We start from the raw sequence: 23,869 nt of genomic DNA on the forward strand, positions 1-23,869 counted from the left end.
GATGGGGCTGCCCCCGCCCGTGGCTCCTCCCGCGACGGCGGCTCCTCCTCGCCCGTGGCCGCGCCGAGCCCGGCGATATTTAACCTGAGCCGGGGAGCGGCGGCCCCAGCGACGGCCCCGGACACCGGCATCCGGGAACCCCCGGACCCAGCCGAGCCCCCTCGGAGCTCCCAGAGCCCCGGTCCCCAGCCCCGGGACTCGCGCAGGTACCGACGAGATCCCCTCGGGAAACCTCCGGGACCCCGCATCGCCCTACGGGCCGCGGGACCTCACGGGGCAGGGCAGGACGGGACGGGCGGCACCGGGAGGCAACAGGGAGGCGACCGGAGAACACCGGAGGGCACCGGGAGGCAACGGAGGGGGTACCGGGAAACGTCGGGAAGCACCAGGGAGACACCAGGAGGCACCAGGGAGCAACCGGCGGCAGCGGGGGCCAGCGGGAGGCGCCGGGCGGCACCGGGGGGTACGGGGGGTGCCGGAGCCGGGCCCAGCCGCTCACCGCTCTCCTCTCGCCGCAGCCCCGGAGCCGCGGCCGGCCGAGCCCCGCCATGAGAGCCCCGGTGCCGGTGGCGCTGGGTTGCATCAGCTTAGTGCTGTGTGTGCTGGAGCTGCCCGCCGGCCTGCCCCGGCCGCACGGCCGAGCGCACAGGCGCAGGTGAGACCGGACCCCTCTGTCCGCAACCCCTCATCCCGCCCCCCCCCCCAAACCCCCCTGCCCGCACCCCCAATCCCGCTCCTCCCTTGCCCGCACTTCCCTGTGTGCGGTGTCTCTGTGCCCCCTGCCCATTCCCTTGCCTGCCCCCCCGCACAGGTGTAGCGAGGAGACCTCTCCATGCAGTGTCTCTGTGCCCCCTGCCCATCCTCTGTATGGGACTGCTCTGTGACCCCCCTGCTCATACGCCTGCCTGCCCCCCATGCACAGGTATGAGCATGGGGCAGCTCTGAGCCCCCCCTGCCTGCTTCCCTGCCTGCCTCCCCCCATGTAGGTGTAGGAAGGAGCCCCCTGTGTGGAACATCTCTGTATCTTCTGTCCACCCCCTTCAACATGGGGTGTCTCTGTGTCCCCCCTGCCCACCCTCCTGCCTGCCCCCCTGTATGGGGCATCTCTGTACCCCCCTGCTCACCTTCCCTGCCCTCCCCCTTATGCAGGTATGGGCAGGGGCCCTTTGCATGAGGCAGCTCTGTGACCTCCTCTCTAGGACCCCTGTCTGGGGTGCCTCTGTGCTCCCCTGCCTATCCCCAAGAGCCCAGCTCCTGCCCCAGCCCATGTCCACCTGTCCTGCCAGCCATGGGGCTTGGGCAGGGCCCGATCTGCCCATTGTCTGCGTGTCCCGTGTCTGCGTGTCCTGTGTCTGCGTGTCCCATGTCTGTGTCCCGCTGCCCCCAGAGAGATGGGCACTGGGAGATCCCCGAACCCCAACCTGCTGTCACTACCTGCCCCACACCTGTCCTTATAGGGACACGGGGGTGACAGGAGTTGAGGGGGGGAGCATGGGCGAGGGGGGTCCCTGAGACTGTGTGCACAGGGCATGCAGGGCACACGTGTGGGGGGGGTGATGAGGATCGTGTGTGTGTGTGTATGTATGTGCGAGGCGTGTGCGAGGGGCTGGGCTCCAGCCGCAGGGGGTACATGCGTGTACACGCGTGTGCCGGGGCTGCGTGCGTGTGTGCGTGCACGGCCGCGCGGGTGCGTGTTGTTGCTTGAGGAGCGGGTTGGGGTTGGGGATGTGCCTGCTCCATGCCCGGATCCGCAGGGATCAGCCCGACCAGTGCGGGGGGGGGCCCGCGGGTGGAGGAATTCCAGTGCCGCGGCACCCGGGGGTGCGAGGGGGACTCATCCCGCTGTGGGGATGGATGAAGGGGACACGGGCACCCCAAATCCTGGGCATCAGCTGGAAGATCAGGATTGTGTGGCCACAGCTCCATGTGCTGGGGATTGGGGTCCCTGGGATGGGGGTCCCCAAGACAAGGGGTACCTGAGACATTGGGGTCCTGAGGGCATGGGAGTCTGAGAGACACAGGGACACTATTTAGGGGACATGGGGACCCTGTTGTGGGGACCCCAGCAGTGGGGACCGTGAGTCCAGCTCTGTGCCGGTGCCAGGTCTGTGGGAATGCTGCGAGCAGCAGTGGGAGTGGGGCAGGAGCCACATGTGGGAGCTGTGGGGCCCCGGGGTTGGTGGGTGCCCCACGGTGTGTCCAGTGACACCCATAAAGCGCTGGGACGTGGCCCAGGAATGGGAGCAGGAGCGATCCCATGTGCCAGGGCAGATCCCATGTGCCAGGGCAGGAGGGGAGCCCTGCAGCCAGCGGCAATCCCATGGGATGCTGGCACTGATCCAATGGAATGCTGGCACTGATCCCATGAGATCCTGGCACTGGGGCTTGGCTCCAGGACATGGGGAGGCTGCTGGAGCTTCCAGAACGGGAACAGGATGGGAAAAGAAAGGGAATGGACAGCAGGAGCTGAGAATGGCCTCGGGAGCTTCCTGAGCTGCAGCACCAAAGGAATGTGGCCTCTGGCCCCATGGAACGTGGCGTCCGTCCCTGACACGCATGTGCTGCGTGTGTGCAGGGGTCATGGGATGTGTGTGTGCAGGGACCGTGTGCGCCTGCATGTGTACAGGGGTCATGCGGTGTGCGTGTGCTGGGACATGTGTGTGCTGTGTGTGTACGGGGTTACAGCACGGGTGTGTGGGGGGAGGAGCATCTCGTGCCATGTTGCTGTGACACCGGAGCACGGACACGTGTGTTGGTGCGTGTGGCAGCTCCTCTGCCCCAGTGCTGCTCCTCTTCCTCTCGTCCTGCTCCTGGCCCAGGGCAGGGGAGGAGTCTGGGCCCATAGTACCATAGATCATGGGATCGGCCAGGTGGGAAAAGCCCTTTAAGCTCATCCAGTCCAACCATTCCCAGCACTGCCAAGGCCACCACTAACCCATGGCACTGAGGCCTCGTCTCCACGGTGTGTGAACACTTGCAGGGACGGTGCCTGCAGCCCTGCCCTGGGCAGCCTGTTCCAATGCCTGAGCACCCTCTGGGGAAGGAATTGTTCCTCAGCTCCATCTAAACCTGCCCTGGTGCAGCTTGAGGCCGGTTCCTCTTGTCCCATCCCTTGTTCCTTGGGAGCAGAGCCCAGCCCCTCCTGGCTCCATCCTCCTCTCAGGCACTTGTAGGGAGCCATCAGGTCCCCCCTGAGCCTTCTCTTCTCCAGACTGAACCCCCCAGGTCCCTCAGCCCTTCCCCATCACACTGTGCTCCAGGCCCTGCACCAGCTCCGCTGCCCTTCTCTGGCCCCACTCCAGCCCCTCAATGTCTCTCTTGTAGTGAGGGGCCCAGAGCTGAACACAGGATTTGAGGTGCAGCCTCACCAGTGCCCAGTGCAGGGCACAATCCCTGCCCTGGCCCTGCTGCCGCACTGGTGCTGATCCAGGCCAGGATGCTGGGGGCTTCCTGGCTGCCTGGGCACAAGCTGCTCATCTCCATCCATTGACCACCCCTGTCCTCCGGTCTCTTCCCACCCCACATCACCCCCTTCCCGCATCACCCCCTCCCATGGCACCCCCTCCCACCTCACTGACGCTGTCTCTCTCTTGCAGGGAGCCCCCGGACCGGATCCCGTCCCTGGTGTCCCCCTTTGCGGACCCTGCGTTGCCGCACGCTTTGGGTGCTGCCTGGCACCGGCTGCTCGCGCCATGGCCCCCCCCAGCACACGCGTCTCGGCACGGGCACCGGCACACGCGTGGCCGGCGGCACACGCATCTGCTGCGCGTGGGCTGCGTGCTGGGCACGTGCCAGGTGCAGAACCTGAGCCACCGGCTCTGGCAGCTGCGGGGACAGTTGGGGCGCCAGGACTCGTCCCCCATGAACCCCCACAGCCCCCACAGCTACGGGTGATGGGGATCCCCGGCCCTCACCCACAGCCCCCCGCACCCCCACTAAAGCACTTCCAGAGTCACGCGTGGCTGAGCTGCCTCTGCACACCCGTGGGGGCCACGGAGCATCCCCATGGGGGGCTCCCGCCCCATCACCAACAGCAACCCCATGGAGCAGAGAGGACATGAAGTTGGTGGCCCATGGCAGCAGTAGCGGCCCACGGTGGCCCATGGTGGCAGCAGTGGCCCATGATAGCTCATAGTGGTAGCAGTGGCCCGTGGTGGCCCATCCGGGGCTGGTGACATCGGGTCCAAGGGGCACCAAGGATCCTGCTGACCACAGCAGCCTTGTGCAAGAGCAGTAGCTGCTGACTCAGCGCCTCAGCACCCTGCCATGGGGCGGGGGGGAGTCTGCTGCAGCATCCCATGGCACTCCTATGGCACCCTATGGAATCACTATGGCTCCCTTATGGCACCCCATGACATTCCTATGGCACCCCTATGGCACTCCACAGCACCCCATGGCACCCCATTCATCCTCACCCAGACCCAAGTACAGCACATGGGTCCTGCACAGGGGGCCTCGTTCTCCCAGCCAAGGGGGGGGTCCCAGATGGAGCTCAGCACCGTGGAGGTCCCTTCCCCAGGCTGGGTGCCATGAAGAGCAGCACCCGGTCCTATCCATGGAACGGTGCTGTCCCCTTTCCCAGCACCCTGCGCCCCACGTGGGGAGACTGGGACCAGGCGCTGGGGGTGCTCACTGGGTGCTGGGGGGTGCTGGGGGTGTCATCCCATTGCCATCCCCATCCCTGTCCCCGGGTGCCATGGTGTGGACATGGGGGATGGTCCCAGCCCCACTGCTGACATGTTGGGCCCCCACAGGCTCAGTGGTGGCCCCCAGACATGAGGGAACCCCGGTGTCCCTGACACCCCATGCTGTGACACCCCATGAGCACCCATATCCCTATGAGCACCCCACTCCCACTGAGCATCCCCTCCCAGCCCTCAGCTACCCACCCATGGGTGCCTCTGACGTTGTGCAGAATAAAGGGTGTGAGGAGGGGTCTTGGCTTGGGAATCCCATGGGAACAGGGCATGGAGGAGGGTGGGGGACACGACTGTCCCCAGGCAGTGGGACAGCCAACAGCATGTGTCAGTCCATGCATATGGTGTGTGTGTCACCCCATGAACATGGTTTATGTCACCCCATGCACACAGCGTGTCACCCCATTATATGGTGTGTGTCATCCCATGAGCACGGTTTATGTCACCCCATGTATATGGTGTGTGTCACCCCATGAACATGGTTTATGTCACCCCATGTGTATGGTGTGTGTCACGCCGTGCACCAGCCGCATGCCCATGGCTTGGCATGTCCATGTGTCCCCAGAGGGGCCGTGTCCCCCATGACATCCCCAGCCCCACTGGCGGTCCTGCCCCCAACCTGCTCCGTGCAGCCCCCCCAGCACCCCCTGCCTGCTGCCCCCTTCCCGCAGCCCCCCAGCCCCTCACTGAGCCCCAGGGTGCAGGCCAAGTCCTGCTCCCACCACCCCATCAGGGTCACACCGCAGCCCATTTGCTCCCCCCACGCAGCCCCAGGGCCACCCATTGCCGGGGGTCCCCAACTTGGGGGTCCCTGCTGGGGGTCAGGGTTTGGGGTTTGGGGTCTCTGCTCGGGGCCGCCCAGCCCAGGCCCGGCCCCTGCCCCAGTTGAACCATTAACACGGGTTAACCGGTGATCCATTGTCCTGCGGGGATAAAGCCAGGGGGGGCCGGGCAGGGCCAGAGCCGAGCACCCACAGCCCCGCCGCCATGAGCAGCCAACGGGTGGTGAGTACGGACCCACATCGCCCCACGCATGGGGGGCAGAACCCCCCCTGCACTGCCCCAAACACTGGGGTAAGAGCCCCCCCTGCCCTGCCCCACTCATGGGGGACAGAGCCCCCCCTGCACTGCCCCACTCATGGGGGACAGAGCCCCCCCCTGCACTGCCCCACTCATGGGGGACAGAGCCCCCCCTGCACTGCCCCACTCATGAGGGGCAAAGCCCCCCCCTGCACTGCCCCACACACTGGGGCAGACCCTTCCCATCCCCCCCCGGGGGCTAAGTCCCACAAGTGTCACCCCCATGGGACCCGTGCCACAGGCAGCAGCCCCCAGGAACCCCCACCCCAAGGCTGGTGCCTTTTGAGGGGTGGAGGAACCCCTGGGACCCACGGCCATGTTCTCCCTGCCATGGGGTGACAACCCCCAAGTGGGTTCCAGCCAAGTGACCGGCCGGGGGGGAATGCGGGTCCCACAGTCCTGGGTGCTTGCCCCCCACCCCTGGGGGGTGCAGGACGTGTGGGGTGTTGGGCAGCACCCTGGGGTTCAGCTGCACCCAAAGGCCTTGCAATGCTGTGACACATAGTGCAGGGCTGCACAGCACCATGCGATGCCATGCAGTCCCATGCAGCACCCGCAGCGCCCTTGGGTCCCCCTGCTCCCCCCATGTCACCGGCAGCACAGGAAGGGCCCCCCCCCGACCCTGAGCAGCCCTTTCCCCCCCCAGGAATCCAACTGCCCCGAGGAGCTGCCCCCCGGCACGGCCGAGCCCCAGCACCAGTACCGCAACTACACGGTGAGGGGGGGCTGCACGGGGGGGGGGGGGTTAAGGGGGTCTCCATCACTGGGCGGGTCACTGGGGGGGTTCTCCTGCACCAGTTGGGCTGTTTGGGGGTCCCTGCACCAGGTCGGTCATTACGGGGGGGTCTCTGCACAAGCAGGGTGCAGGGCGGATCCAGATGCACCCCCCCCATATCCAAGCCAGGGGGGTCTCATCCACTGCTGTGGGAGTCCGGGGGTGCTGTGCTGGGGCGTGTCCCCACACCCTAGACCCCCCTGTTGCACACAGGAGGGGAAGCTGCTGGAGCGGGTGTACAACACGTACCGGCTCATGCACACACACCAGACCGTGGACTTTGTGCGCAAGAAGGTGCGACCCCCCCCTCACCCAAACACCCCCCCCAGCACCCCAAGTCCAGCCCATGCACGGCGGCACCCACTCCCTGTGCACTGCAATGGGGGTCGGGGGTGTTGGGGTCCCGGCGCAGGTTGTGGGCGTCACCGTCCCCAGAAACCCCACTGCATTCCCCCCCCAGTGCGCGCAGTACGGGCCATGCTCGCAGCGCCGCATGACTGTGATGGAGGCGCTGGCGCTGCTGGATGAGCTTGTGGATGAGTCCGACCCGGACGTGGACTTCCCCAACTCCTTCCATGCCTACCAGACAGCCGAGGGCATCCGCAGGGCCCACCCTGACAAAGGTAAAGCCGGGGGTCCCGCACCCCCAACCCCCCCCCCGGGGTCACATCCATTGGGGGTGATGGCCCCGCTCACCCTCAGACTGGTTCCACCTCGTGGGGCTGCTGCATGACCTGGGCAAGGTGCTGGCGCTGTTTGGGGAGCCCCAGGTGAGTAGGGGGGACTGGGGGCAGGAGGGGATCCAGGGGGGGGCCCGGTGGTCAGAGACCCCCATGCACCCCCGCAGTGGGCCGTGGTGGGGGACACCTTCCCAGTGGGCTGCAAGGTGCAGAAGTCGGTGGTGTTCAGAGACTCCACCTTCCACGACAACCCCGACACCAAGGACCCCCGGTACAGGTGAGGTGGCTGCGGGGGGCTGCACCCCACGTTATACCCCTCATTGCACCCCACATCACCCCTGCGGTGGGAGGTGCAGGCACCAACCCTGAGCCCCTCAACCCGGCTCCATCCCCAGCACTGAGTACGGGATGTACCAGCCCCGCTGCGGCCTGGAGAACGTCCTCATGTCCTGGGGACACGACGGTAAGGGATGAGGGTGGAAGTAGGGGGGTCCCTCACTCACAAACAGGGCACCCGGACCCCCCTCTTTCCCAGGGGATTCAGGCCTGGAGCACTTTTGCTGGGGGTGCGGCTCTTGAGGTGCTCAGCCTCATCACTGCACGCCAATGCTCCCCAGAGTACATGTACCAGGTCATGAAGTTCAACAACTTCGCCCTGCCCAAGGAGGTAAGGGATGGGGCTGCAAGGAAGGGGGGGGCAGTAATGGGACGGACACATGGGCCCCCCCCCCGAGCTGACACTCCCCCTCCGTGCCCATCCCCATGCCCTCAGGCCTTTTACATGGTGCGGTTCCACTCCTTCTACCCCTGGCATGCACACGGGGACTACCTGCACCTCTGCAGCGAGGAGGACCTCCGCATGCTGCCCTGGGTGCGCGAGCTCAAGTGCGTGACTGGGGGGAATGTAGGGGGCTTTGGGAGGGGGCTCAGGTGACCCCCCCGTACCGACCACACTGACCACTCCACAGCAAGTTCGACCTGTACACGAAGCAGGAGGAGCTGCCCGAAGTGCAGCAGCTCCGCAGCTACTACCAGTCACTCATCGACAAGTACTGCCCTGGGGAGCTGTGTTGGTGAGGGGGGGCACAGCACTGGGACCTCCCCAACCCCGGGACAGTTCTGGGACCCTGGGACCACACCAGGACCCCCACTGCACCAGGACTGTCACTGCACCACAATGGGACCCCTCTTCGCACCAGGACCCCCAGTACCACACTGCATCAGGATCCCCACCACCATACCCCACCGAGACCCACAGGGCAAGGCACTGGGACCCCTGCCACAAAACACAATGCACGGGGACCCCCACCACAGCAGGACCCCTGTCACAATGCACTAGGACCTCCACCATGCTGCAGCGAGAACTCACTGTACTGCAGTGGGACCCGCAATGTAGTACACCAGAACTCCCACTGTGACCCACGGTACCACACTGGGACCCCCACTGCACCACCCTGAGACTCTCAGCACACCCCAGCCCCATGGCACAGCCCCTTTGCCATGGGGGGCACTGGGGCTATACAATAAACCTGCTTGTCACACACGCCCAGTGGCACCTGCAGTATATGGGAGACATGGAGCAACCCCTTCCCAGGCAGGACCCCCATGGGGACACACAGGGGACTCCTCCCCTAGCAGGACTCCCAGCAAGAGCCATGGGGCTGGAATGTCAAAGGCTTTATTTAGAAAACATAGGAACCTGCTGAGCTCACTGCATGGAGCAGCCCAGTGAGGGGGGGCAGCACCCAAACTGGTCTAGGGAGCACCCAAACTGGTCTGGTGGTGGCTAAGGGCTGGGAAGGATAACTGGAAAGGCTGGCGCTGCCCAAAGCTGCTCCCACCAGCACTGAGCATGACCCCACCAGTGTCTGGCATTGCCCCATCAGTGCCAATATCCACCCCACCAGTGCCAGCATCACCCTGAAGCCGCAGCACAGGGGTCAGAGGCAATGGAGCCAGTCGGTGTTGCTGGCATTAGCACAGAACCCTGGGGTACCTTCAGTCCATGGGTGGAAGACGAAATCCAGGCCGGCGGCTCTGGGTGCTACTTCTTCCTCTTGGTGCCATGGCGGCCATCCCCTCGGCTGTCCCCTGGGCCGCCAGCGCAGGCCCGGCTGTCACCCCTCTCCTGGGGCTCCCTCCTCCGCATGTGCCCGTTCTTCTCCACGCCCCCCCTGTCCACAGGGTCCCCGCGCCGGGGCCCTTTGTGGCAGGTGCGGGGTGCCCCCCCCCAGCACTGGCGGTGCAGGGCTCGCATAAGGCAGGCAGTGGCCACCACCAGGTAGAGGGACCAGAGGATGGTGGGGCCGGGCACAGGGCGGCAGAGCTGGCGCAGCAACTGGAGCACCCGTGGCAGCACCGCGGCCAGTGGGCGCCTTGCTGGGGTCTTATCCTGCTGGGGGTGAGGAGGGGGTCAGGGGGGCACTGGGTGACTGTGGGGTGACCATGGGGTGACTGTGGGGTGGGGTCCTACCTTCAGCCCGTGCTGGTTGAGCAGGTTCTCCAGCATAGGATCACCCAGGGACACAGTGGGGAAGAACTCCTGCACGCGCTGCCGCCGCCACCACGAATGGCTGTGGGGTGGGAGAGCTTAGCACCCTGCTGGCCCCCCCACAGCTGTGGGTGGCTCCTGACACCCCCAGGCAGAGCCCAGGGTGCTGAGGAGCTGCAGGGCAAGTTAATGAGCCCAGGGAGATCCCAAATCCAGCCTGTACCACCCCCTGGGCACTCACCCAACTGTACCATCTGCAAGCAGATGTGGTGTCACATCAGATCCGGGGTGCAGATGGGTGCAGAGGGGTCCAGTGCCACTCACCTGCCCTCAGCGCTGCTGGTGAACCAGTACTTGTAGAGCTGGGCACGGATGTAGACAGGGGGACGGGCGCTGAAGGGATACTGGGACTCATCGACCTGCACCAGGCGGATCACTGCAGGAGACGTGGTGTTAGCTGCGGCCGAGAGCCTGCACCCATGGGTGCAGGGGCACCCTGAGGCACTGCAGGGGCACCCCGAGGCACTGCTGGGCTGGAGCCCCTATCCCCGGAGCACAGAGCACTGCCCCAGCCCCACTCACCGTCCTCCTGGCCCTGCAGCAGGCGGTGCACGAAGTTGCTGAACCACGGGCTGCTGCTGTGGTGGCCCAGGGCCGCAAACCACATCTGCCAGTCAAGCCGGGGCTGGTGCGGAGCCACCACTGGGGGGGCCCTGCTCACGTTCCCTGGCTTGTACATGAACTCGATCTCCTGGGAGGCAAAGAGAGGGATTGCGGGGTGTCAGCGGCAGTGAGTAGGTGGCCCTGGAGCTCCCCCAGCTCTGCTGGCATAAGGCTGAGCGCATCCAGAGTCACTTCTGGGGTTACCATGTGCTTCCAGAGGGACAAAACCCCCCCCAGGGGACAGGCCAGTGCAGCAGATGCTTGGATCCAGTGGATTTGATTCCTCAGCCACCTCACACCTGCCTGTGGCACTAAACACAACTGTGAGACTTGATTCACCAAAGCTCAGTGCATTCAGTTCACAACCACCACAGCAGCGCTCCAGGCGTGAGGAGTGCCCGGAAAGTAGCCCATGAAGAACCTGGGTGGGGGTGGTTGACAGTGGCTGAATGAGACAACAGCGGGCCCAGGCGGCCAAAGAGGAACAGCACAGTGGTTTGTGCCAGCACCAGTGTGGCAGCAGAGCCAGGGCAGGGATCATGCCCCTGTGCTGGGCACTGGTGAGGCCACACCTCAAATCCTGTGTTGAGTGCTGGTCCTCTCACTACAAGAGAGACATTGAGGGGCTGGAGCAGGGCCAGAGAAGGGCAACGGAGCTGGTGCAGGGCCTGGAGCCCAAGTGTGATGGGGAAGGGCTGAGGGACCTGGGGGGTTCAGTCTGGAGAAGAGAAGGCTCAGGGGGGACCTGATGGCTCCCTACAAGTGCCTGACAGGAGGATGGAGCCAGGAGGGGCTGGGCTCTGCTCCCAAGGAACAAGGGATGGGACAAGAGGAACCGGCCTCAAGCTGCACCAGGGCAGGTTTAGATGGAGCTGAGGAACAATTCCTGCCCCAGAGGGTGCTCAGGCATTGGAACAGGCTGCCCAGGGCAGGGCTGGAGCCACCGTCCCTGCAAGTGTTCACATACCATGGAGATGAGGCCTCAGTGCCATGGGGTAGTGGTGGCCTTGGCAGTGGTGGGAATGGATGATCCTGAAGATCTTTTCCTACCCAAGGGCCCTGTGACTGGGGACCAGTGCTCACCGTCCAGCTCTGCCCATCATAGCTGCCCTCCAGCACCACCTCAGGCCGTCCCCCGACGCCCGTCATTCTGCGGAACAGCCCATAGGAGTTCACGAGCTGGAGACGCTGCACCGCGCCAAATGCCTGGTGGATGCCAGGCCACAGCTTCCCATTAGACTCGAGCTCTATGTAGGTGAAGGGCACCTGGGGAGGGGCAGAGAGAGGCTCCAGCACCACGGCGTAGGGGGCCCAGGCCATGTCCTGCTCCCCAAACCCCATCCCTGCACTCACCAGGCTGATGGCAAATACCCCCATGGCCGCAGTGGCGAAGATGACCCATTGCAGCATGGCCCAGAGCTTCCAGAAGCAGCCACGTACACAGGCACAGCTACAGAGGAGGAGAGATGCGTCAGACTCATTTGGGTTGGAAGGGTCCCTAAAGCTCAGGCCCTTCTCCTCAGGCTGCTCCACCCAGTCTCCTCCAGCCTGTAGTTGTGCTTGGGCTTAGTCCCCTGCTAATGCTCCCAGCATCCATGACAAGGCCCCCACTTCACACAGCCCCAGGGTCTAGCCTTCCCACCCAGCTCCACCAGACTCAAGTGTCCCTCCCTGCAGTAATCCCACCCCCAGAGACCCCAGAGCAGCCCCAAGTGTTCCCTCTTGTCACGCACCGGTACACGGCAGCCAGGATCTCCCAGGACAGTGAGAGGAAGGCCAGTCCCACCAGCGGCAGCGTCACCGTCCGCAGCCACGTCGTGAACTCGTGGTAGGTGAAGGCTGGAGCAAAGGAAAACCCATTAGAGAGTCAGGGAAGAGCCTCTTTCACTGCGGGGACACCAGGACCCCGCAGCCCCTGCCGCAACGCACCCACTTTGGACTCCAGCAGCCTCTTCTCCCAGTTGATCTCCAGGCTGAAGTACTGAATGCTCCAATAGAGCAGGAGGCTGTAGGTGCTCAGCTCCAGCAGCATGGACAGGAAGGACCCAAGGCTGGGGGACCAGGCTGTGGCATGACACAGTAGCTCAGTGCCACAGCAGACAGAGGCCAAACGCATCCCTGCAGCAGCAGCCAACCCATCACCCCTTGCGGTCACACTGGGACAGGGCAGACATGGGAGCCCACCCCCTAGACTGGGCACCCCAGACTCACAGCCTGTGTTCCTCCTCTTGCTGCGCCCTGTTGAGCGCCCCACATGCTCCTCATCCAGCAGGGAGGAGGCCAGGACAATGGTGAGCATGTTGAAGAAGTTGTAGTTGCCTGTGAGGATAATGAGGACCTGCAGCAGGACCTGGGGAGGAGTGAAGGGTCGGGGTGTCGCAGTGGTAGGGGGCAGAGGGCATCAGGCACCCCATCACCACGACGGCCACCCCAGCTCCCACAGGGGCCCTGTTCTGCCCATGGCCTGAGCTGGGCTCCCCATCCAGGGGAGCCCCACGGCATGTGGGGTTACAAGGAGCACGATTGGACCCGTCTCTGCCCACCCCCGCCCCCCACCTGGCTGTAGAAGGCGAAGAGCCGGAGTCGGCGAATGGGAGCGAAGAAGAGGACAGGAACAGCGACCTCGATGACGTAGGTGGCCACCACGCTGAACTTCTGGAACCACACTGGGAGCTGGTGCGCGAACCATGCAGCTGGCGTGGGGATACATTGGGTCTCGTAGTGGTAAGTGAGAGCTGGGGAGGACAGCAGGGGTTGGGGGGGAACATGAGGGTCACCTGGATGCAGCATGGAGCGGGCAGAGCCAGCACAAAGCTGTGCCAACACAGGAGAGGAGCCCACAGCGGCTGCCTATGGGCATGGGGAGCCGAGCCTGAGGCTCAGGGCAGTGCCCCTGCCTGGTGGGGAGCCCCACAGCCGCAGCCCCCCCTCACCTGTGAGCCCCCACCATGTGGGGCAGCGGCTGGTGAGCTTCACCACCCCCGAGGCGAACATGAGGCGGAACAGCAGCCAGCGCACGAGCCAGAAGGTGATGCTGTCCTGGGGGCGCCAGGCCGGGGCCCCCCACAAGAGGAGGCGCAGGGGGGCCACCAGCACAGCCAGGAACCCCGTTTCCAGCAGCAGACTGTCCCTGTGGGAACATCAGCGCTGTGGCCTCCCTTGCCACCCAGGCAGGGTGGACTCCCCAAAGGGAGGGATGAGGTGGGGGTTACTTACCACTGGAAGTAGAGGAAGACCTGTCCCACCTGCAGGAGAGAGGGAGGCTGGTGAGCAGGGAATGGGGGCAGGATTGGGCCCTAGTCCATCCCCCCAGTCCATTCCCCATGGCCCTGGGGTGGCCACAGACCCCCACGTGTACCCCAGTGGTGCTGGGAGAGAAGACTCCATGGTGTGTGCAGGAACACAGCCCAGCCCTGTTCAGCTCCAGCACAGCAGCATCACTCATAGAATCATGGAAGAGTTTGGGATGGAAGGGACCTTAAAGCTCCTCCAGTTCCAACCCCTGCCACGGGCAGGGACACCTTCCACTGGAGCAGCTTGCTCCAAGCCCCTGTGTCCAACCTGGCCTTGAACACTGCCAGGGATGGGGCAGCCACAGCTTCTCTGGGCACCCTGGGCCAGCGCCTCAGCACCCTCACAGGGAAGAGCTTCTGCCTAAGAGCTCATCTCAGTCTCCCCTCTGGCAGGTTAAAGCCATGAGGAGCAGCAGGAGGAGCAGGAGGGCAGTGGCTGGGAGCAGCTCTCACACCAGCCCAGGCTCAGGGCTGGAGCCTGCTCCAAGGAGCAGGAACAGGGACTTTTTCTCCAGCATACCCTTAAAAGGGAGCGAGAAGAAGGAATTCAATCCGCGCATGGGCTAGAGGAGGCAGAGCCGCGCACGGCACAGGAGCCACGCGGGGACAGAGCCCCCATGGGTGGGGGTCCCCCAGAGCCCCCTCCCACCCAGGAGGTGCTGCTCCCTCCCCTTGCCAGGGCACTGAGTCGCTCCGAGCCCTGGCTCCAGCCATGGCTCTCCTGGGACACACAGACACAGCTCAACAGCACTGCCTGTGCCATGCAGCAGCTCCCCATGGGGTGCAGCCGGGTGCTGGGGAGACTGTGGGGTGACAGCACTGCCGGGGAGCCCCCCAGCACAGAGGGACCCCCTTCCTATAGCCAGCCCTTCACCCTTCCAGCTTCCCAACAGCATTCCCTGCAGTGCCAGACACAGCCCAAACTCCAGCAGGAGGGAGCGGTGAGGGCTGGCAGGGATCTCCAAACAGAGGTGGGATTTCCTCCCTTCATTCCCTGGTTTCAGAGGAAAGAGGGTCCTTCAATCCCTCCTACTGCCGCCTGCACAGCGGGACCTGACTCACCAGCAGGAAGCGGCTCAGGAGGGTGGATTCATGGCTGGGGGACACAGATCTTGTGGGATACAGGGAAAGGGCCTGGAGCTTGGGATAAGGGCCCTGGCAAGGCTTGGAAAGGCAGGGAATCAGCTCTGCAGGCAATTCCAGGGGGGTTTATCCTAAGAAAGCACAAGGATGAGGCTGTACCCACCAACATGAGCCAAGGAGGTATCAGCACCTTTCCCACAGCTCCAAGGAGGAAGCTGAGAGTGCCAGGAGCTCATGGGACAGTATTAATGGAACAATGTCACCTCCCTGCCCTCCTAGATTCCATTCCAACTCCCCCGGCCTCCACAAACCCCTTTCCATTGGATCTCATACCTGGTAGAGTGAGAAATAAAGCACCCAGAGCAAGGCAAAGACCAGGCTGTCCCTCAGGGGCTCCAGCAGCAAGGCACCGAAGGAGCAGAGCACCCCAAGAAGGCAGAGCAGCTCCATTCCCAGCTCTGTATCCAAACCCAGGCTGGGCCCGAGCCACAGGAGGGTGGGAAAATCCCGGAGCTGCTCCCATAGACCCTGCCCAGTGAGGCGCAGCACTCTGCGAGCAGGCAGGATTCCATTTCTTCCATAGAGACCTGGAAAAGAGATGGTGGGAAATGGGAAAAAGGCACTTTTAGGCTGGTAAAGGTGGGGCAGCACATTGGGAGCCCACCCTGTCAGTACCTGGAGGAGTGGGGGGCTGCCAAGCAGCCCCCCACTCCTCCAGGCACTGGCAGGGGGGGTCCAGCTTGTCCCCATTCAACACTGACTTCCCAGTTTCATAGGATCATGGAATGGTTTGTGTTGGAAGGGACCTTAAAGCTCATCCAGTCCCAACTCCCTGTCACAGGCAGGGACACCTTCCACTAGAGCAGCTTGCTCCAAGCCTTGTCCAACCTGGCCTAGAACACTGCTGGAAGAACTTCTGCCTTATCTCAAACCTGAACTTCCCCGGTTTCAGTTTGAACCCATCACCCCTTGTCCCATTGCTACAGTCCCTGATGAGGGTCCCTCCCCAGCATTCCATCCCCAGCAGCCTCCCAGTATCCCATCTCCTCCCTCCATCACCTTCACCTCACCACAGCTCGGTGTCACCAGCACACCTACTCACAACACACTCAGCCGCACTCTCCATATCCTTAATATCAGACATTAAACAGCGCTGCTATCAGCACAAATCCCTCAGGGACGCCGATGGTGTCCATCAGACACGGAGCCGTTATTCCCTCTTGGAAAACCCATTTCCTCTCGGACTGGGCACGGAGCAGCCCTGAGATGAGCCCAAAAGGCGGCCAGACCAGGGTGAGCCACGCAGGAGACCGGAGCAGCCGCGGCCGCCGCAGCACTGCGCTGCGGTACCTCAGCGTAGTGTGAGCCCGGAGCCCGCCGGGACCCCCGGGACAGGACTGTGGGAAGCGAGAGGCCCCACACTCCCACGAGAAACCCCAACACGGGCCACCCGCGCCCCTCCGTACCGGGGATCTGCACATAGAGCGAGACGAAGGCGGCGAGGTACGCAGCGGCCAGACCGGCCAGGAAGAGCTCCCGCATCCGCCGCGGCGGCTCCGCCATGGACGACAGCAACAGCGGCGGCTGCGACACCAGAGGGGCCCCCCCCCAGCGCTGCGCCTGCGCGCAAGACGTCGGCACGCTCCTCCCCGCGCCGCTTCGGGCGGGAAGCACAAAATGGCGGTAGGGAGGAGAGGAGGAGACGGGCGGCGGTGAGCGGCGGAGCGGGAGAGGGGCCTGGGCTTGACGGGGAATCCTGGAGGAACGGGGTCAGAGGTTCACGGGGAGCGTGGCTAGGATCGGCACGAACCGTCTGCCCCGGGAGCTTGACCGTGACCGTGTACCGGGGGCTAGGGACCAGGAGGCTGATGGGACTCGGTTGCCGGGTCCCCCTGAGCTGTGGCTGTCCCGGGGGGGAACTGATGTTCATTGTCTCGTTCGGGGTCCTGAGGGGCTGACGAGAGCTCAGAGCTCAGCCCAGGGCCTCGCGATGCAAGTAACGGGGTGCCCAGAGACGCTTTGGCTGCCCCATCCCTGGCAGTGTTCAAGGCCAGGTTGGACACAGCGGCTTGGAGCAAGCTGCTCCAGTGGAAGGGGTCCCTGCCCGTGGCAGGGATTGGAGCTGAAGGAGCTTTAGGGTACTTTCTGACACAAACCAGGCTGGGCTTGTATGAAATGAAACACTGAGGTGCTGGAGCAAGGCCAGAGAAGGGCAACGGAGCTGGTGCAGGGCCTGGAGCCCAAGTGTGATGGGGAAGGGCTGAAGGACCTGGGGGGTTCAGTCTGGAGAAGGCTCAGGGGGGACCTGGTGGCTCCCTACAAGTGCCTGACAGGAGGATGGAGCCAGGAGGGGCTGGGCTCTGCTCCCAAGGAACAAGGGATGGGACAAGAGGAACCGGCCTCAAGCTGCACCAGGGCAGGTTTAGATGGAGCTGAGGAACAATTCCTGCCCCAGAGGGTGCTCAGGCATTGGAACAGGCTGCCCAGGGCAGGGCTGGAGGCACCGTCCCTGCAAGTGCTCACACAGCGTGGAGACGAGGCCTCAGTGCCATGGGTTAGTGGTGGCCTTGGCAGTGCTGAGAATGTTTGGACTGGTTGATCTGAAGCTCTTTCCCAACCCAGTTGATTCCATGATGTGTGTTCACTGCATGTTTCTGTTCAACTCCAGGTTTCTGTCCCAGGTTTCCATCAGCTGCTCTCTGTGACCTGCCCCGCTCCGATGCCACCTGTGGGATCACCGGCTGGTAACGGGGGGGTTTAACCCCGTTCAGAGCTCAGAAGATGCCCCCCGCCAGGGGGGAGCTGGAGTCCCGCTTCGTGCACCTCCTGCAGCCCATCCGTGACCTCACCAAGAACTGGGAGGTGGACGTGGCCGCGCAGCTCAGCGAGTACCTGGAGGAGGTGAGGTGATGGGGGGGTCCTGCCAGGGTCCATCCCAACCCCATCCCCCCCGCTCACCATTCCCATCACTCCTGTTCAGCTGGAGCACGTCTGCATTTCCTTCGACAATGGGAAAACCACCATGAACTTCATGGAGGCGGCGCTGCTCATCCAGGGATCCGCCTGTGTCTACAGCAGGAAGGTGAGGAGCTGGTGGTGATGGAGTAGCCGGGTATCAGGGGGCTACGAGAGTCTGCCAGGGGTGTGAGCACTGATAAGTGTGGGATTGAATGGAATTTCATGGCCAGTTCCACTCTGTGATGTGCAGAAGAGATCATGTCAGAGTCGGTGGTGATTTATATGGGGTTGGATTAAAGTGATTTATACAGGACAGGACTGGAACGATGTGTATAGACACCAAAAATCCGAAGGGATAAGGGAGATCCTCCTGTTGAGGATTACAGATGTCATAAAATCACGAACCCCAGACTGGTTTGGGTTGAAGGGACCTTAAAGCTCATCCAGCTCCAATCCCCCTGCCATGGGCAGGGACACCAGGTCCCAGCTTGCCCAAACCTGGCCTCAGAAGGGCAGAAACAGGGAAAAGAAGAACAAGATGCACCAGAATCTGACCCCCAAGCACTGGGGATCAGAGGAGGGTGGAGGTTCCTCTCATATCAGCTCTTCTGGGAGCTTCTTCCTCCCTCTCCTGAGCCTGGTTGTTTTCCTCCCCAGGTGGAGTATCTCTACTCACTGGTGTACCAGACGCTTGACTACATCTCCAACAAGAAGTAAGTAGAGCCGCAGTGCCTGCTCCTCCTACCCTGCTGCCGCTCAGCAATTGTTGCGTTACAAACCCAAACGTGCCTCTTGCAGCGTTGCTCTTGAGCCCGTGCAAAGCATTTTGGGGCCTGCAGGAAATGTCCCCAGTGGGATGGACTCCAGAGCCTGGGGCCATGATTGTCCCCATGTGCTCTTCCAGTGCCACCATCCTGTGGTTTTCCTGCCTGCTCTCAGTGCAGGCCAAGGGGAATGGCTTTAACCTGCCAGAGGGGAGACTGAGGTGAGCTCTTAGGCAGAAGCTCTTCCCTGTGAGGGTGCTGAGGCGCTGGCAGAGGGTGCCCAGAGAAGCTGTGGCTGCCCCATCCCTGGCAGTGTTCAAGGCCAGGTTGGACACAGGGGCTTGGAGCAAGCTGCTCCAGTGGAAGGTGTCCCTGCCTGTGGCAGGGGTTGGAGCTGGAGGAACTTCAAGGTCTCTTCCAACCCAAATTATTCCAGGATTCCCTGATGCTGATCCTGTTTTCTGCTCCCTGATCCAGGCAAGAGAAGCTGCCCAGCTCCCTGGGTCCGGATGGGAGAGACACCGACGCCACCTTTGGGGAGGATGACATTGATGAGAAGGTGAGAGCTGCAGCTCCAGTCCCTCTGGTGCTGGGTCCATCCCACCCCTGTGCCTCTGTGTCCTCATGGCCTCACAGACATAGCCAGGTGACCACATGTAGGGCTCTCTCTGCAGTTCCTCTCCCTGGATGACATCAAGGACACCAGCCAGGCCAGTGTGGACATGAAGGATCACCAGTCCAATGTAGGAGCTGTTCCCCTCCTTTGCTCTCCCTCCCCGTGCTGGGGTTTCCCGGGATGAATCCCGAGGTGCCCCCATCCCACCCGTTTGCCTCTGCAGCCCGTGAACATCGTTCCCTCAACCCCCATGTCCTTAGTCCCACCAGAAGATGATGAGAAGAGAGACAACCCCCTGCTCAGGTGAGACCCCCCTCAGCCATTCCTGTGGCTTCACCTGGGTGCCCCCACGGTGGGGCTGGGCTTTCCCCATGCCTCAACCGGGGAACTGCTGCCCTCCCAGTTAAACTGGGAGGGATGATCCCGGCGGCTGGGAGCTGCCTGTGGTGCAGGCAGGGTACAGGGAGGAAGGGATGAGCCAGGGCTGGCCTGGGAGCTCCCAGCAGGACTGAGCTGGGACTGACTGTTGGGAAGGCGGGGGCAGTCCCCCCCGCAGCAGTGGGGCCATCCCCTCCCCCAGGCTGCTCTGGGGTCCCTGATGGGGCTCTGCCCACAGCTGCAAGGGGGAGGTCCTGGCGAGCCGCAAGGATTTCCGGATGAACGTGTGCACCCCGCACAAATCCGGAGCGTTCCTGCTGGAGCTGGCGGGGCTGTCCCCAGCCCATCCCCGGAGCCCCGGCCCTGCCCCAGGTACGGTGCACGTACAAGGCATGGAGCGGGATGCTCCTGCCCGCAGGGAGGCTGCCCGGGGCAACCCTGCGCTGGTGGCTCTGGTGCCAGGGCCACTGCCGGTGACCTGTGGCCATTGTCACCCGCAGCAGCTCCAGCCGGTGTCCCCGGCAGCAGCAGCAACTGCAGCAGCAGTGGTGCGGAGGCTCCCGTCCGGGCACTGAGCTTCTCTGAGGAGGGTGGTAAGATCCCGGGGCCCTGTGTCCTGCTGCTGTGTGTGTCCTGCTCACTGTCCACATGTGTCGTGGTTTAGCCCAGCTGGTAACTCAGAACCATGCAGCCGCTTGCTCACTCTCCCCAACTTCTTCCACCTCCATGCTCCTGGAGGGGTGGGGAGGAGAATGGAGAGAATGTAACTCCCACGGGTTGAGATAAGAACAGTCCAGTAACTAAGGTATAACAGAAATCACTGCTGCTACCACCAGTAATAATAATGATGAGGGAAATAACAAGGAGAGAAAATACAACTGCTCAGCACCTGCTGACCGATACCCAGCCCGACCCGAGCAGTGATCTGGGCCTCCTGGGTGATTCCCCCCAGTTTCCATCCCAAGCATGACGTGCTGTGGTACAGAATAGCCCTCTGGCTAGTTTGGGTCAGGTGTCCTGTCCCTGCTTCCTCCCAGCTTCCTGTGCCCCTCCTCGCTGCAGAGCATGAGACGGAAATGTCAGGGTAGGTGCTACTGAGCAGCAGCTAAACCCATGGCTGTGTTTTCAGTGCTGTTCTCAGGCTAAAGCCCAAACACAGCCCTGCACCAGCTACTGGGAAAAAGTGACTGCTCCTGCTGAACCCGGCACAGGCTGTCCCTGTGGTTTTGCCGGTGTCTGCCTGTCTTGCCCATACATCCATGTGTCACATCCATGTATCACGTCTTGTGTGTCTTGCCCACTTGTCCGTGTGTTCTGCTGGCGTATCCATCCATGCCACAGCTGCTGTGTCTCTGTGAGGCCCCTGGCGTGCTCCTTGGGAAACAGGGAATCCCGGGGGCTTTACCTGGCTCTTTCCCGTGCAGGACTGGAGGATGATGATGCCGGTGGAGATGATCCCATGCAGGAGGATGCGGCAGTGCTGGCTCCAGGTGGTGCCAAACACATGGAATCACAGCAGGTAGGTGAGGGCTGGGACAGCGCCACACTCCTCACCGGAGCCCTGGCTCATCCGGCTCATCCTGCCCCTGCCAGAGCATCCCAAGATACGCACTGCGGGAGCGAGCCCCTGCCCAGCACCCCCAGACCCATGTCAAGGTAGGGGGAACCTGGAGCATCCCGGGGCTGTGGGACACCGGGAAGTCCTGGGATGTCCCAGCCCTGCCCAGGGTGCCCCAGGGAGCTGTGGCTGCATCAGCACCCGCTCCCTGCAGGAGCTGCTGGATCCGTGGCAAAGTCTCGACCCCTTCGCGGACTCCGAGGACAAACCCCTCAGGAAAGGTATGTGATGGGAGCTGGGGATGGGGCTGCTGCCCCGGCTCTGTCTGTGCAGCACCAGTTCATCCTGGTTCCATTCCCCATCCTCTTGTCCTTTGGCATCCCTGGAGCCACAGTGGGTTTATCCTGGCTCCTTTTCCCACCCGCTTGTCCCTCAGCATTCCCAGGCCCTCGGTGGGTCTCTCCTGGCCCCATGGTGCCCAGAGGGGCTGTGCCAAGGGCCGAGGCTAGAGCCACCCTCTGGCATTCCCGGCTGCGCCTGGGGCCGGTCTGACCCTTCCCGCTCCCAGGGAGACCGTTCCTGGTGCCGCCGGGACTGGAGGACATGGTGGGAGGGAAGCGCAAGAGGAAATCCCCCCGGAAGCTCCAGAACTTCATGAAGTGGTTCGCCATGGCCTGTGAGTGCTGCAGCATGTCCCATGGGATCCGGCTGGGATCCAGGGGGAAGGGTCAGCTGAGCCCCACGGGGGGACCTCAACAGGACACCTCAGAGGTGGCTCTGGAGGTGACAGCCCTGCATGGGGTGTGTGGTGGTGGCAGAGGGGTCGGTGCTGCTGTCCTGGGGGGTTTTTCCTCTGGGATCCCAGTTCTCCTGGTGGGAATGGGCACCTTTGGCTGTTGGGAGCTTCAACCCTCTGGTTCCTCCAGATGACAACATCTCGGACGGCAGGAGAGCCAAGAGGAACGGCCCGACCTTCGCTGGTGAGTGGTGGGGTTGCGGGAGACGCTCTGTGTCCTGCCTGTGGCTCTTGGCCCCCCCAGCCCCTGCGCTGTCCCCTTGGGGGGACAGAGCCAGGGCAGAGGGGACCCTGCACCCCAAAACCGTGAGTGGAGCCTGGGATGGCACCAACGGCCACCCTGTGCCTTGATGGAGGGGAGCTGGAGGGGCTGGACCCCCCCTGTGGTGCAGGGCCCCCCCTCAGGGTGCAGAGGTGCTGCCTTGCGCCCATCCCGCTGCAGACCTGGAGGTGCTCTACTGGAAGCAGATGAAGGAGCGGGTGGCAGCGCAGAGGAAGCTGCAGCCCAGAGTGAGTGGGGCTGGAGGGGGGGCGCTGGGCTGGGGGGCCCCCCCCTTGTACCCCCGGGGTGAGGGCTCAGACCTGCTCCCTGCAGGAGCCACTGCAGCCCGAGGAGGAGCTGGAGCTGCTGGAGGAGGAGCGAGGGGCTGAGGACGATGAAGGAGAAGGTGCTGCACCCCCCAGACCCCCCAGTCCCTACCCCCCTATGGGGGGCCCCATCCTGCTGTGACAGGGCCTGGGGGGGTCACTGAGCACATTCCCTCCCCATAGGTGACTTTGTGGATCACGAGGACATTGAGGCTCTGGAGGAGCTTGAGGAAGGAGCCCCCAGTGAGTGCACGGCCCTGGGGAGGGTTGCACCCCCTGTCCCTCTGTCTGTCCATCGTTGGCCATGTCCCTGTCCCTCTGTCTGTGTGTCTATGCTCAGCCCTGTCCCTCTGCATGTCCCCACGTGCCCTCACTGCCGCTTCCCCCCCGCAGATCCCCGTCCCTCCAACTCTCTGTGCTACGAGGAGCTGGTGCGCAGGAACGTGGTAGGTGCCATGTGGGGGGGCCCCGGTGAAGGAGGCTGTGGGGTGTCCCCTCCCTGTCCGCTGTCCCCGTGCACCCCAACCTTCCCTGTGCCCCCCAGGAGCTGTTTATGGTGGAGTCACAACGCTATGTGCAGGAGACGGAGCTGTCGCAGCGTGTGCGGTGCTGGGAGGAGCGGATGGTGCCACTGCTGCAGGAGCAGGCAGGGATATGGGAGGGGCTGGGACCCCTCTTTCCTACCTCTCCTTTTCTATCCCCCCTTTCCTAACCCCCTTCTCATCCCCTTGTTGCTTTCCCTCCCCCGCGTTTCCTTCCCCCTTCCCACTCTTCCCTCTTTTCTTCCTCCCCTTGTCACCTCGCCCTTTTCTCCTCCTTCCCCTTCCTTATTTCCCCCTCCATTTTCTCTCCATTCTCCCCTTTTTTTCCCTTTCCCCTTTTCCCTCTCCCCGAATCGCTGACCACCCCCCCGCTGCCCCCGCAGGAGTCCCGCCAGGCTCTGGATGTCCGTGGCTATGGGCAGGCGCTAGTGCGGGGCTGCGGCGCCCTCGGGCACTGGTGCTCGTTTGCACGGCTCGTAGCGGGGCGGCCCCCGGCCGAGGTGAGCCGGTACCTGATGGCGGCGCTGCAGCTGGTGAGTGCGGGGGGACTGTGCCATGTGGGGCTGTGAGTGCCCCCCACCCTGCAGCTCCTCAGTGCCAGAGAGGCACGAAGGGGACTGGGGGGGCTGCGGGTGTTCCGGGGCTCTCTGTGCCCCCCGACCCCAGCGTTCCCCTGTCCCCTGCAGGCCAATGACTACGTGGTGGAGCTGGCACAGGAGCCAGGCCTGGAGCAGGGGATGGACACGCTGCGGCTCCGGCTGCTCACACACGAGCAGGCGCACGAGCGCTTCCAGGCCTTCTGCCTGCCCTCGGCATGCCCGTGAAGGGGGGTGACACCCCCCGGGCACCCCAACCCCCTCATCTACCACCAACTCCTCCTCCAAGCCCCTTGTGTACCCCCTGAAAT

General features: G+C 63.6%; 4 protein-coding genes across 7 annotated transcripts; 3 read left to right on the forward strand and 1 right to left on the reverse strand.

Annotated features, from left to right (window-relative positions):
* Positions 1–548: 548 nt before the first annotated feature.
* On the forward strand, positions 549–3,894 carry ADM2 (adrenomedullin 2; the record flags this gene model as incomplete). The annotated part of the gene is made up of 2 exons (XM_080610597.1): positions 549–655; positions 3,597–3,894. The coding sequence occupies 2 exons, from the start codon at positions 549–551 to the stop codon at positions 3,892–3,894; spliced, it is 405 nt and encodes a 134-aa protein (XP_080466723.1).
* Positions 3,895–6,093: 2,199 nt separating this feature from the next.
* MIOX (myo-inositol oxygenase) lies at positions 6,094–8,309 on the forward strand (the record flags this gene model as incomplete). The annotated part of the gene is made up of 10 exons (XM_080610604.1): positions 6,094–6,126; positions 6,424–6,492; positions 6,766–6,846; positions 7,013–7,175; positions 7,255–7,322; positions 7,400–7,509; positions 7,628–7,695; positions 7,850–7,899; positions 8,005–8,117; positions 8,201–8,309. The coding sequence occupies 10 exons, from the start codon at positions 6,094–6,096 to the stop codon at positions 8,307–8,309; spliced, it is 864 nt and encodes a 287-aa protein (XP_080466730.1).
* Positions 8,310–8,894: 585 nt separating this feature from the next.
* On the reverse strand, positions 8,895–16,364 carry LMF2 (lipase maturation factor 2). 4 transcript variants are annotated; one of them, XM_080632014.1, is made up of 14 exons: positions 16,229–16,364; positions 15,096–15,349; positions 13,603–13,631; positions 13,320–13,516; positions 12,943–13,121; positions 12,598–12,736; positions 12,316–12,450; positions 12,120–12,225; positions 11,740–11,836; positions 11,470–11,652; positions 10,306–10,474; positions 10,048–10,159; positions 9,706–9,805; positions 8,895–9,624 (listed from the first exon to the last, which is right to left on the reverse strand). In XM_080632014.1, exons 1-14 carry the CDS (start codon positions 16,323–16,325, stop codon positions 9,277–9,279), a joined length of 2,145 nt encoding a protein of 714 aa, XP_080488140.1. In that variant the 5' UTR covers positions 16,326–16,364; the 3' UTR covers positions 8,895–9,276. The 4 variants fall into 4 exon arrangements, with proteins under 4 accessions (XP_080488140.1, XP_080488139.1, XP_080488138.1 ...); XM_080632013.1 differs by having other exon boundaries at positions 8,895–9,627; XM_080632012.1 differs by having other exon boundaries at positions 12,316–12,504.
* Positions 16,324–23,824, forward strand: NCAPH2 (non-SMC condensin II complex subunit H2; the record flags this gene model as incomplete). Its single annotated transcript, XM_080610618.1, has 20 exons — positions 16,324–16,445; positions 17,534–17,663; positions 17,743–17,844; positions 18,378–18,433; positions 18,962–19,043; positions 19,159–19,227; positions 19,324–19,403; positions 19,717–19,850; positions 19,979–20,071; positions 20,903–20,997; positions 21,072–21,134; positions 21,251–21,317; positions 21,605–21,952; positions 22,194–22,342; positions 22,428–22,500; positions 22,604–22,663; positions 22,814–22,866; positions 22,965–23,066; positions 23,346–23,495; positions 23,649–23,824. 20 exons carry the CDS (start codon positions 16,324–16,326, stop codon positions 23,784–23,786), a joined length of 2,166 nt encoding a protein of 721 aa, XP_080466744.1. The 3' UTR covers positions 23,787–23,824.
* Between the last annotated feature and the right edge of the window lie 45 nt (positions 23,825–23,869).

Source organism: Psittacula echo (assembly GCF_963264785.1).
Source record: "Psittacula echo genome assembly, chromosome: 1".
NCBI classification, from domain to species: domain Eukaryota; kingdom Metazoa; phylum Chordata; class Aves; order Psittaciformes; family Psittacidae; genus Psittacula; species Psittacula echo.